Source organism: Pipra filicauda, unplaced genomic scaffold (assembly GCF_003945595.2).
Source record: "Pipra filicauda isolate LSUMZ 115617 unplaced genomic scaffold, ASM394559v2 scaffold4_size7858003_pilon, whole genome shotgun sequence".
Taxonomy (NCBI): domain Eukaryota; kingdom Metazoa; phylum Chordata; class Aves; order Passeriformes; family Pipridae; genus Pipra; species Pipra filicauda.
The window spans coordinates 5,202,187-5,216,126 of NW_024104643.1; the positions used below are offsets into that span (position 1 = coordinate 5,202,187).

Below are 13,940 nucleotides of genomic sequence, written 5' to 3' on the forward strand. Positions count from 1 at the left end.
TAAATAAGTAAACTCACACGTAAGATAAGGTTGAACTAGTTACCCTGGTATTAAAGTTCACCTGGTGCTTTATATTGTCTCTATTGAGATATCTCTGTAAGTCAGATTTTCTTAACACCTTTTTTAGGGAATTCCTCTAGATCTGTATTTTTAGGTTTTTATGTATTTGTATTTTTTTTCTTCTTTTTCTTAGCAGGGGAGTTTAATTTTATTCCTGCAAAGTGTGAAGAAACATTAAAAATATCATGCAAGACAATAATAAAAGAATATTTGTGGCTTAGATCTCTCTGGTAATTTTTTTTTAAATTTGTGAGCATAAAAATTCACATTATATTTGAGACAGTGAGGCATAATGTGAAGGTGCAGCCTGATGTCGACAGAACAAAATGAGGAAGGGGGACAAAGCCTTTTCAGTGGCAATATTACAGCTGTAAAACACAAACATCAGAATCGTGGCGTCTGCTCTAACAAAAATCGCAGCATGAAAGCCTAGACATGAAACAAGGTTTCCTCAGATTTAGACTAGCTTCGCGTGCTGTTACGAAGTTATCTCGCCGAGCGAGGTGCGGTGGCTCTGCTCAGCAGAACGAATTGCCTTTTCTTTCCTTCCTTGCCACGACTGGGATCTTTTATGTTTCCTGTGGTAACGCTGGGGAGGAGAAGACATTATCAGAAAACACTTACTTCCATTTCTGCAGCCCCTCTTAAAAACTGCATTTTCATTCCGAAGCAGTTTTTGTTTATTATTGCAACAGCGTTATTACAAGTAGTATTTCACGCCGGCACGGCGGCAGCAGCATGGCACCGAGCAGTGTGATTGTCTGAGTAGTTTAGTATGGATAGCTTTTCATTTAGCCTTTGCTCTGACAGCCCGTGCCCTGGATAAGTGGTGTGGGCCTGCACAGGTGAAATCTATTCTCACATTTGCCTCAGGGGTGACTGGACTGTAACAGAATTTTTCAAACCCGTTGGGCCCAACCGCAAAGCAAAGAATAAATGGCTGAAGTGCCAGGCCTCGACAGAAAAATCAATGCCTGGTTATACAGACATGACAGACCCGGTCTGCAATTCTCTTCACGAAAGTCTATGCATTTACCATGCTTCGGGTTAAAAACATGCTCCTTCGCTTGCTGGGTGCATGTGCAGGCTGCTAATTCCTCCTCTCTTGCCTACCCAGGAAATTTACATGTCACCTGTGTGACAGGAGCTTCACGGAGAAGTGGGCACTGAAGAACCACATGAAGCTGCACACAGGAGAGAAGCCGTTCAAGTGCACCTGGCCCACCTGCCATTATTCTTTCCTCACAGCCTCTGCCATGAAGGACCACTTCAGGACTCACACAGGTTTGAAACACGCTTCTCCCTGTCGCTGCGGTAGCTGGCTGAGGTCCAGATGGTGAAGGCAGAAAGGGAGCCACTGTTCCTGGGCCAATTAGTAAAACCGTGTCATTTTTGGAGGGTACCTGTCTCCGCTCCCAGCTCTTGCCCCACAAAAGTTGGAGTGGGGGAAGAGCTTGCCATAGCCTGAAATTAGGTTTTTGACATCTGAGTTTGGTTTAATTGAGCTTCTGGGATGATTGTTCAAACACAACTTATTTCTTTAACGAAGTAAACACATGTAAAAGTATATGTCCTCTAAGCAGTGCCTGTGATAACCCTTCACTTATCAATTAAGTGATGGATAGAGCTGCTGGCAACTAAAGATGATCAGGTTTTCAGTAAAGAAGCTCAGTTAACTGAGTACAAGTGCAAAAGAAACAGCAGAAGTAATAAACTCTTCAGCACTTGTTATTTTTAATAGGAATCCTTTTCTCTCCTTGCAGCCTTTGTGTGCATGTGGCACTGTATGCTCAAGTAAAATACCCTCGGAAATACAGGCTTGATTTTCTTTTTCTTCAGAGAACCATAATTACAAAAAAAAAATTCAAATTTGGTGATGTATTTCAGATGGGTCAAGTGAGCATTTTTGTAAAATATGCGCTTAAATTGAATGGATTTAAGTTACAGAACCTTTAGCAAGGGAACAGGCATTGTTAATTCTAGGTTTGAAGTTAAATAAAATTTAAGCTGTGACAAGTGCAGTGTCTAGAAAATAAGTGCCTGTGAAATATGCCGAAGTCCTTAAAAATACCATTCAGTGCTAATAACAGTAAATATCATTTTTCATACAACCAATATGTGACATTGGTTTCGGAAGAAATAAATGTATGGAATGCAGATTTTGAAATTCTATTAGGCTTCATATAATTATAGTACATAAAGAAAAGCGTTATAAGGTTGACATTACATTATCTAAGCTCTTCTAGGAACTTAGACATGTGTGTGGTTGGGAAAGTGAAAAAGAGACTTGGAAAAATCATGCTGTACTTACAGCCTGGCCATTTTCTCACAGAGATCAAATGCAGTGTTTTCACTGGAAATAAAAATATTTGTTTATTATTCCTTAACAGATTCTTCCCCGTTTTCTAAAAATCTGTGCTATAGCTTGAAACTGTAGGTTAAAAGTTCCTTCAAAGCTGTTTGTGGGAAGCCCAGGCCTCCTTAGCTTCTTTGACAAGGGTGTTGACGATTTAAGGTCTCCAGCCTGCCCTGAGAGATCACTTATATCGAACAGCAGATGAAAAGCCAGTGCAGATGTAATTTATTGTCGGCGTTTCCTTCTAAAGAATAATTGTGGAGACTTGGCTAGATCAATAATATGGATTTTTGTTGTTAGGTCTTGTAGTCTGCACCATAATGAGAGATAGGGGACAGTGGCTGTTTTCTAATAGAAAATAAAGGATTGGTTTCCGTGTCTTTCTACATTTGAATGCAAAATGGCACACTTGAAACTAATTCAAGTTGTTAAGAAAAGGACCATTTTCTATTGCATTTCTGCTATCATATAAACATGGCAAGTTAGATCAGCCCCCTGTACAGCAAGTGAAATATTGCCTTTACATTTTCCTAAAAGTTAAAAAGTCTCAAATTCTGAGGTTGGAATGATAAAATTGTTAAGCATATCCAGAAGAATGTAAAATACGTCTGTGTATCAATACATGCTCATAACATCAAATGAAGTATTATGTCTAGATATGAGGCATTCAACCTCTACATCAAGCTTCGGGGCTAAAAAATACTGTGTAATTGAACATAAAGTCACAAGTGAAGAAGATTTCTGTGTGTTTGTGTGGATTTCTGTATTTGTGCATGTACCATGATACATACAACAAAACAGATAATTAATTTATTAATATGCCTGAAAGCAAATGTTGCAAAAAGTCAGATGCTTTAAAAAGCAGGGGCCAAATCTCCTCAAGTCTCACATTTGTAGATCCAAAACCTCACTGACTCTCTCAAGAGCCCTGCCTGCATGAGACCTCCCAGATCCAACCTAGAGGAGCGTGGAGTAGTTAAGTGGCAAATCGTTTTATGGGATGGATCAGTTTCCCTACTTTAAAGCTGTTGCTTGGTTTTGAATCATTTCTGTGTGGTTCAAAAGCTGTTGCAAAGGCCCAAATATAAACTACCCAGTAAATCTATGAGCCTGCAAAGATGCTATGGGTACTCTGTGTTCTCATTAGCGTATGAAGCTGCAGGCCATACTGAAGTGTGCTCCTAGATGTTAAACACAACATGAGCTAATTTATGACAATATATAGATGATGAGCAATTTCTTGGTAGGCATGGAATAGCATTTAACTTTAAAGTGTGAATTTAATGCTGGGGTGTTAGACATTAGTGCTAGTTAGAAAGATTTATACTTAAAATTGATTAATTAATTAAATTATTATTAATTATGATCAAGCACTATGTGTAGTCATTCTATTCCTTTTCTTTGATATTTTGATGAATTGAAATGCTATATGCTGAAGATCCTGATTTAAAAAATGCCAACAAATAATCTAAAGAAAAACCTGAGTTTATGCAGAAGTCTCTGTGTAACAATCATGCATAACCCCAGCAATAATATTATTGACAAACATTTCGCACTAAAATTCACTTTGTTACATCATTTAGCACAAATGCGTTCTTCAAGTGATGGTAGGATAGGTTTCCGTTCTGCTTTTTCTGTTGGTTTTTTTTAGATTCAGTTATAATCGGAAATAGCTAGAATTGACTCCCAAAAGAGGTACTGAAATTATTTTACACCTTAGATACTATCTTGGGATACTCTCAATCAACCAAATTTTCAAAAACGCCCAGAGTCCGGTAAAGTCTCACTCTGCCTCACCTGACTGGATTTGGATGCAGAAAATAACGATACAATATTTGCTTTATTCTGAAATGGTGAAATTCTGAAACGTGTGCCCATCACTTTTCATAGCCTATCTATGTGTTGGAGGCTAATCAGCATTTCAGTGATTCCCTTTCAGTGGTAAGATTCCAGCTGCCTTGGAAACTTTGGAGGAATTGCTTTCCTCCTGGTAGCACAGGGCCCAAGGACTCCCTCACTGTGGCAACCAGAGTGAGGAGCTGGAGATCCTCAGGACCCTCATCAAAGCACTGATGGGAGAGGGCAGCTCATCTCTGTGGTGCTCTCCAGGGAGCTCCCACTCGTGAGATGGTCTCTTACTTGTATGAACAGCATCCAGAGTTAACTGGGGCACTGTGACTTTCCAGAAAGTCTGTGTATCTGTGTGCTTAGTTATGTGGGAATAAACAGCGTCAAGGTTTCCACCCCTTTGTCTTCACTGGAGGACTATGTAATTTGACACCCAACCTCTTAACCCAACCTTCTTTTGTAGGAATTAAATTTCCTTCCCCACTGCGAAGAATTTGAAGGAGACTTAGTTTCAGTGAGTTCAGCATCACTGCCCTACCAGACCCCTCTCCACTATGTTATTGCAAAAGAAGACAATTTGGCTCCAAATGACTAATGCAATTCTTCTAAAAAAAATTGAAAAATTTCAGTCTTATCTGAGGTTTTTGAGTCCATACCTGAGATTAGCGTTATTAGTTCATAATGACCTTCCATGTGGCCTTTATGGGCTGAGATTGCTGTGCATGTTAGTATATACTGGGCAAAAATATTGCTGTTAAATGATAGACTGTATTAATAGGCAGCAGGGCAAAATCCTAGTTTCTCTTTTTAAAAAAAAATACTGAAAAGAGGGCATTTATGCACTTTTAATGAGTATTATGTTTGCCAAAATCTCTCATATTGGTCCAGAGGTTTGCAATGAAGAATTATCATTAGAAGATGAACAATGTAAGTTCTGCTGCAATTTCAGTAGCAATCCCAAGACCTGTTTTCTTTATGTCATGAAAACTTTAGAAACATTAACAGTGCTGAATTGCCACTGGTACTGAATAATGTGGATTTTATTCTTGCCTGTACTCTTCTTGTATTCAAGAAAATAATTTAATACTTACTAATAAATAGAAGGTAACTAAAGATGACTGTGACCTAGTCTGTTAAAAATTTCTCAGTACCTTTAATTTGTTAGTAAATTGAATATATTTTATTTAAGCAGAATCATGTATACAGTATATTAACTTTTTTTTCCAGGCAATCTTTACTCAGCACAGAAAGGCCAGATGTATGGGAATTGTAAAAAATCAGGATATGCATAAAAACTGTTCAAGTGCATAAAGCAGCCCCATCTGGAAGACATCTAACAGAAATGAAGTTGTACAAAACCATTCCATTGATAATAAAGCTAATTTTTATGGGTCTGACAAGTATGTAATTATGTTCAGTGGTGCTTTTCAGATTTTATCACAGTCAATAAACCGCAGTGGTAATTTCATTCCCATTTGACATATTTACATGGAAACATTTGATTGGAGGAATTAGTAACCCTGAAAGCCTTGATAGATATGTTTTAATGATCTGTGACCTCCGCAGTCCCTCATCTGTTTATTGTTGCAACAGGCGAGAAGTCGTTCCTCTGTGACCTTTGTGGCTTTGCCGGCGGGACACGTCATGCCCTCACCAAGCATCGGCGGCAGCACACAGGTCAGTAAAGCTGTCTTTACTCTTTGCTATATTTTCTCCAGGAAGGGAGTCCCTCTACACTGGACAGTAACACAAGTCAAATAGCACGTTACAGCACAAATAATACCTTGGCTCGTTGTTTACTTTGCTTTTTCTCCTTTTTGTAAAATCGGTATGCCCAAGGTCTGCATCAAATCTGTTAGCTAGGAGTTTGAATAATTGCTTGGAGGAGGGTGGGGGGTATTTTTGGTTTGTTTGGTTTGGTTTTTTTTCTGAAGGAATTAGAATTGTAAAGACTGGCTTTCTTCTTTAAATGAATGGTAAGTCTACTATTTTTTTTTCCGAGGCCCAAATAGATTAGCTACTGTGAAGATTTTGCAAGAGTCTGCTAGAATGTCCCTGGGTGAAAATTAGAGACTACATATAGATTAATCCATTATTTTGGACTGAGGCATAGTGTTGTTTCAGTTGCCCTTTTGTAATTTTAAGGTAGTTTGTAATTAATAGGTGCAACTTTAAGAGTTACCACATGGCTGGCATGTAAAGCAAGATTTCTCTTCCAGAATTAGTAAAGCTTTCCTACCACTTGGTCATAAAATTTTAATATCAGACAAAATTAAATTGGTTCTTGGTTTCAGAAGACCAGGAAAGGTGTAAGTATTAAACGTTTATTAATACATTCTACTTTAATTGTGCTTTTAGTAGTTCCTTGTAAGTGTTTGATTATTTGAATAGATTTTGTTCAAACAGACGTAGAAGTGTTGCTGTTAAAGCCAGTGTAGTTTTTTGTTTTACTGGCTATCATGAGTATAACGTATGAGTTAAGTAACCATTGTCTAATGTACAGTGGAAAGAAATGTCTAACAAATGAGAAGCTATAGTTGTTACATCATGAAATTTCCATGGATTTTGTAAAGGAATCGTGGTGGGAGATTTTATTATGTCCCTGTATAAACTAATCTTCATTCAGAACATACACCATCTAAATGTGTAATTTCCTGGAGAGCAGCTACCCTCTTTCTTGAGAGCCTGAAACCGTTCTTCCCACCCTGTTTTCAGTTTATTTGAGCAACCATATTTGGAGGAGGCTTTGATGCTTTCAAAAAGGTGGGGTTTTCAGTGCCAGTCAGGCAATATCTTGAAATGGATAACCACCCCCCCCCCGCCAAAAAAGTATACTCAGGGCCAAATTTTACTTGCAAATCTAGCTAGTAATCCTACTTTCAGAATTATTTTTTTTCTGATACTAAGGAACATCAATTTGTGGGATAGTACTGCCACAGTCAGTTCCCATTCACTGCCAGAAGTTTATGTTTTTCAAGTGACCAAGAAAAGTCATTTAGTAAATAGAATAAGTTCTCTTAGTATTACACTTTCTGAACGATAACAGGAGCAATTACAACTACTGGAATAGAAGCTGTATGCTTCAGTTGTAACTAACAGCTTCCATTTTTCTGGAACTTTGAAAAATTTTCATGTATTAGCACAAGTTGGCCAAATGTGGGCTAAGAATGTTTTTCTTTAGGAGAAATAAATCATTGTTCTCAGTAGGATAGGAACTACCCATTGGTTTTATTGGCCTACCATGTGACACATTGGGGTCTTGCATATGTCTAGGACTCACAGTTCATGCAGCCACACAAATAGTAAACAATCATTTCAGAATGGGGAAGTAGAAGAACTGCAAATTCTTGTACGTGCCCTTCTTGTCTTTACCTATTATGTGAGTGCAGATCTGGTTTCTCCTAAATGTAAGTCCCTGTAATCAAATATATATTTATATTTTTTGTATCATTAGGCCACAAGCAATAGAAAAAATATTTTCCTGATTTCTGTACAAAATTAGGCTGAAAATATGGTGTTTTCCTGGTGAAAAGCTGTCTAGGTTTTTGAAGGCATTTTGCCCTTCTTTTGCCAGTGTGGTAGAGACTTCTTGTGCTATGATCACAGGGATTTACAGGTTATAGATCATGAAGCTTGCATCTAGCAAGCATAACTTTATATTTTATGTCAGGACTGGAGACTCGTTATTACTTTGCTATTAACTTTATACTATACAGGACAGTATCTCAGAGGCAGAGGGATCTATCTTTTTGGCATTTATCTGCCTCTGTGGCACAAACAATCAGAGAAGATTCTTTAGCAGAAAAATTATCTGTAGCTTCTATTTGTTTCAAGGAGAATGACACAATCCACCTTTGCCTGCACTGTTGCACTTACATGGGTTCCCTTGTATTTTCATCCAGTGCTCAACTCTATCTCAGTCATTAGCTGCATGCACTCCTCTTTGTACCTTTTTTTTTCTTCTGTCTCCAGTTGGCACAATTTTCCCCAAGCAGAATGCCAAAGCAAATTACAATCAGGTTTGAAAGGGATAGGTATCAAAAATAGTCTAAATGGCTTAAATAATTCCCTACTGTAGTACAAGCTGTCTAGGGGGCTGACATAGAACATCTTCCAATCCAAGATTACTTCTATCACTTGTCAGAGACCCTTCATTCAAGGGCAAATGAGCAAATCCTCACATGTAGTTAGGGAGTCTTAACCAACTTAACAAGCCTACTCTCATCCCAGCCTCAAGGCCTGAGATGTCCTGACACCCCAGAGAAATGTTCAGCTGCTGTTAGATATTTGACACGAGAGAGGACTGCCTGTAGGATCAACCACTTAGACTTTTGATACTCCTGATTCTGGTATTTCTTACTCTGTTCTTCTCTTTTTAGATGAGATTATTTGTATCTACCTGGAGAAATACCTTTATCTAGTGAAAGATGCATTTTCTTTGGAAATATTAAAGGGAGCAAGAAGTATAACTTGGTGTGAAAAAAATGACAGAATAGGGCCCTTGGTCACTCTTGGAGCAAACTGTAGGGACTAGTTTGGTAAATAGGATGTTACTCATTGAAGAGATGTTTTTGCTTTTTAAATGAAAAGAAGTGCAGGAATGTTAAACTGAAAGAAAAAGCCATTAGTTTTAAGACTTGAAAAATGTTTGTACTTATGTATTTGCAAACATGATGCAGATTTCCTTGATAGAGGCTTTCTCAACTGTAAAGTAGGAACAAATAATTTGACCCGTCAAGATTTCTGATGTTGACATTTTTATTCAGTGTTAAGTACGTTATGTCCTTAGTGACTAATGTGGTCCTGTGAGAAATGCACACTTTGAACATAGAATAAGCAAAGTCCTTGACTGATTTTGTCCTGGGAAAATGTTCTGTCATTATTTTATTATCTTAATGCACCTTCTTACAGTCCTATTCTGAAAGAATCTGTCTTTAGAATTCTGCAAGTCTTTTACTGACTATGTAAATATCCATGACCTGATTTTCTGTTTTGTGAATTGAAACAATGGCAACCTGGAGTGGTCCAGAGTTTGACCGGAATTTTATCACACTGTAAAGAATACTTACATCTCTGTCGAATGCTTTACCATAGACACTTGTGGCTGCCTAGGCTGTGATAAACTGTCTGAAGAAGCTTGGACCGCTTGCAGTATCAGCCAGTGCTATGTGGTAAATAAGGGACAGCTTGTGGTGCTGCAAGAATGTATATGCCATAGTTATGGTGTGTCAACAAGACTGGGAATAAAAAATTTCATCTTTTGAGTCATCCCAAAGCAAGTGCTTTTGAGTCGTATTTTGTTCCAGTAAGAAAATCTGCCTGAAGATAGGAAGATAAATAAATAACATTGCAAATTTTAGCATTCACTGAATTTAGAATTAGTTGCATTCCACAAAGAATCTAAGTGATTATCTGAATTTTGTAATAAAAAAAGTAACTACCCTCTAAATCATTCACCAAAAATACACACACACATACGCGAAAGAAGCATATAATATCACATAATTTTAATATTTTGCCTTAATCATGATCAACTAGGAAATTATATAAGAGAGAAAAAACAAGCAAGCGTAATTATTTGTGGCTTGAAGTGCAAACATGGAAACACTTAATAATTTTAAAATATCTTTTCTTGGTGTTCTTATTTGTCTGTTCTCCTCCTTTGTTTGTCTTTTGGTATCACTCTAGTTTTCCATTCCTCAACATATTGCTTCCATTTTGTGCTGTAGTAGCTGGCTCAGTCCAAGAGTGCTGATCAGTAACAGCCTATGTTCTCTTGCATGAAATCCCTTTTTTAATGTTGCTTAGTACTCCTGCAAATTGCAAAAACCCCATCCTCATCTTCTACACAATGACAGTCTACATTTGCTTCTCATGTGTTGGTTGTGGTGGGATCTTCCTGGTCATGATAGAATTACATTACAGCAGTAGAGTGTTAGCAGGTAAGTACACCTACTGTACACTAAGTACAGCACTTGTGTGGCAGTCACCATGAACTTATGGAGCTGCTTAAGAAGATCGTGTCTTTGTTCAAATATTTTCATGAATTTTTGAAGATGGTAGCTTATATCGTACAGATCACTGTTTGTATGATTACTTCTGCTCACTCATTTCAATCTTGTGCTTCTGAAGACATTTATAGGTCAATGTAATAAAGAAAGAAAATTTAATAGTATATGTGTTTTTATCCAGATGAGTGACTCACTTTGTGTTTCTATTTCTCATGTGAACTGCTCTTTTACTTTAATGTGTAGTTATATTACTCGGCATTGAATTTAATGTAAAATGTAGCCTCTTCTCTTCAACTTCCCCACCACAGCTTAAAAAAATTATAATGTTGAATACCACAGAAAATGTAGCACAATAAGGAGACTTATTGCTCTTTTCAGCAAGGGAAGAGGTGAAATTTGAAGAGCATCTCTGTTGCTTTTCTTTTCCATTTATGCCAACATTTGCAGCAGAATGTGGAACTTGATTATAGCAAACCTTTGACCAGAAAAGATGCCAAAAACCTGTTTTTTTAAAAACTTTCTCCCTACCTCAAAGAAATTGTCTAGTGGCAAGAGAAAAAGAAAACTTCGGTCATGGTTTAAGAAGAACAGAACGGGTAGAGCTGATGAGGCTTACTGGTTAGCAGCAGCTTTAATAAATGCTTTTATAGTCTGGTGCGCACCATGAACTGACCCTTTTATCATTTGCTTTCACAAACTTTGATTGTTGGAGCTCAGATTTTTCATGTTAGGTGACTTAAACAACTGACACATTTCAGAAGTTGGTTGCAGTATTGTCAAAAATGCAAACCCATTTCTTCTGTGATCCCGTGGTCAGGAAATGGAGCTTTTTGAAAGTACTTAAAAACAAAATAAAGGCCCAGAAAGTGGGTCCTTGATCTTGGAATGTATATCCTTATGTTCCCTCCCCCCCCCCCAACTTCTTGACCACTGGGTCGTTTTGGGGCACCTATCGGGTTTTTTTCATGGTGAGGCACAGACAAGTCTTCTGTAATAGTAATGGGAGGGTAGGGTGGTTTGGGTTTTTTTACCTTTATTGATCTTTAAATAAGTAAGTTTTGTCCTTGTACATTTTTGGATACTATTTTATAGTTTTTACATATGGTTTTTATTGTTTAAAAAATATTGTCAATATTGAATTTTTTTGTGTTATTTTAATTTTGTATGAATTAGAAACTTGTTTGGAGGTAAAGAAGAGTCCTGGAATTTTTAGTGGCAGCCCATATTAAAAAAAATATTTTTATTGCGTGAAATGTCTGAAGGCATGAAGAGTGGAAGGAAAAGTGGGGCACAAAAGCTTATAAGAAGCATTCTGGCCCAAAGATAGGGAAGACAAAAAATACTTGAATGAGTAGGTCTGAGGAAAACTTTAATAAATAAACAAATAAATAAAAGTACTCCTGCTACAGATAATATAGTCTTCAACATCCCCCAACCCAAAGAAATACCTAGTTGTCTCTTAGATTTTTTCAACTGTACTTATCAACCTGGTTAATTTTCCATAAAGATACTGTTTCCCATGTGCAACTACTAAGACTTACAGGCTATGTTAGACTGTCTTTTTTCCTCCTGGTTTGGTTGGCTTTTGTTTTGTGGTGCTGCTGTGATGTATTTTCTGTCAGGTGAGATTTACACATAGTCCACTTGAAAGGAGCAGTTAGCCTCAAAGCTTTCCTAAGGAGAAACTTCCTGGAGTAGTGGGCAAGGATTATAATTTTTCTTATGGTCTCGATGGAATTTGCAAGACCTCCTGGCTTCAATGGGCACTTGCTTGGCTCACAGCCCCACTGGCCCTGCTGTGGCACAGCAATAAACCTTTACTTGATCCATTCTCCCTTGAATGGCAAACTAAAAATCTACTTTCAGTTCAGATCTGCCAGGGGGGCAAGTTGGCAAGGTTCTAATGCATTTTAAATAAAAGCAGTTAAAATAAATATGTATGTTATCTAAAATACCTGTGGCTTTTCTATTTAGGCTTGAAAATGTTGCTATCTTCTTTAATACTAGATGATGAAATAAATCAGAACAAGAAATCTTCAGTTCAAGAACAAGTTATGTTGCTAGGGAGTCTGTGGCCTCCCAGAGAGTTTAATTGAAGAAGTAGCTAGTACCATTCAAGCTGCTGGGAGAATCAGCTTCTCCAGAGCAGAGTGTCAGAGTCTGACAAGAAAACCCCATTTGGGGCAGGAAAGACATACTTTCTAGCAGTCTCAATTTGTCCAGCGTAGAGGCTTCAGCTTTATGCCCTGCCCCTTCACCTTTCCTTGTCCCATGAAACAATAACTGAAAAACAGTGGCTGGTATTCTCTCCAGCAACTGCTAAAAGCAATTATTCCAACTCTTTATGGAGCTTTCAGAAGCTGCTCTGTTGTCCTTTTGTCCAGCAGAATGGGCTTTTCAGGCCTTGAGGACCTTGCATATCTTTTTCCCTTGGGAGGGAAAACCCGAACAATCTCCAAGAATGAAAAATGCAGATTTCTCTCTCTCCTCTGGCAAATATTCTGGCAAAGTTTGTTTTGAAGTCTTGAGTGTCTCATGCTATAAACAGACTTGAAAAATTTGGCTTGGAGGCATGGCCATTTGGGAGTGGCCTTTAATTACTGATTACAGAAGGCCACTTTTACTGATAGTCTTGTGCTGGTGATATATCTTCTGGCAGTCTGAAAAACTTCACATTGTACCTGCTAATAGGCTTAGGGTTCAATTTTGATACTGCCAGTTGCAGAACGCTGAATATTCTACAAGGTGTTTTGTCCAGACTTCTTAATCCTTATGAAGTCTCTAGGATAAATACTTCTGAAGGCTTGCACAATTCAGAGAAGATCACCTAAGTTACGAGCTGCCTTTAGTCTTTTGCATACAAAAAGAAACCTGTTTCCTCCCTATATGGTAACTACATGTGCCAGAATATTTCTGGGACAACCAGTTAGAAAAATGGAATGCAGGTTCATAGCTAGGCATCACAGTGTGTGTATCTGTTATGAGATTTTATTTTGGTACCTTCTAAGGGGTAGACCCTTCCACTGGAAGGAAGAGTACTCTTTTCACATAGTAAATTAGACACTAGAGATTTTCAGTTTTCTTCAATTAGCAATCTCATAGAAATTTTCAGTTTAGTTGCACAGTCAGCAGAGATTGAATTTTAGTCTTCTAAAAATATTATTGTCCTAGTCTAGGTTTGGTTGTTGGTTTTTTGTTTGTTTTTTTTTCATTAACCTTTCAAGTCCTTTTGCTGAAAATTGGCCTACTGTTCAGAAAAGATTCACAAAGGCAGAAGACTAGCAGGCAAGAGAGGGGAATGGAGCACTGAGTTCTGGTTCATATTCACAGTCCTGGTTTATTTATGTTATTTAAAGGATAAGATTTAAAATCCATGACTGGAGACAAAGATGCTTTCTACCTGGAGATGTTCCTTTCTGAGCAAGTTCTGAATACAAGCATTAGTCTGATTTTTTCACCTTCTGTGTTCAACAGTGTTGTTTTCAGGGCTGTTCTTGACCCAACTTTAACAGAAGGTGCAGGGTGAGAAGAATGCTTGGTTATATTTTCATGAAATAAGACCAGTAACATGGTTACTCTATTTCAGTGCAGTTCTTTCTCCTCCTTTTTTCTGCTGTGTAACACCACATGGGAAGTGAGCTGGATACTGATGAGTATATGTCATA

General features: G+C 37.8%; 1 protein-coding gene across 3 annotated transcripts in view; it reads left to right on the forward strand.

The window, feature by feature from the left end:
* The window catches only part of ZNF407 (zinc finger protein 407), a 335,285-nt gene that overhangs the window by 194,387 nt on the left and 126,958 nt on the right, over positions 1–13,940 (forward strand). For all 3 annotated transcript variants that reach the window (XM_027746031.2, XM_039386726.1, XM_027746033.2), the window contains 2 exons: positions 1,178–1,344; positions 5,858–5,941. In XM_027746031.2, coding sequence (XP_027601832.2) covers positions 1,178–1,344; positions 5,858–5,941 — 251 coding nt within the window. The remainder of the gene's footprint in view (positions 1–1,177; positions 1,345–5,857; positions 5,942–13,940) is intronic.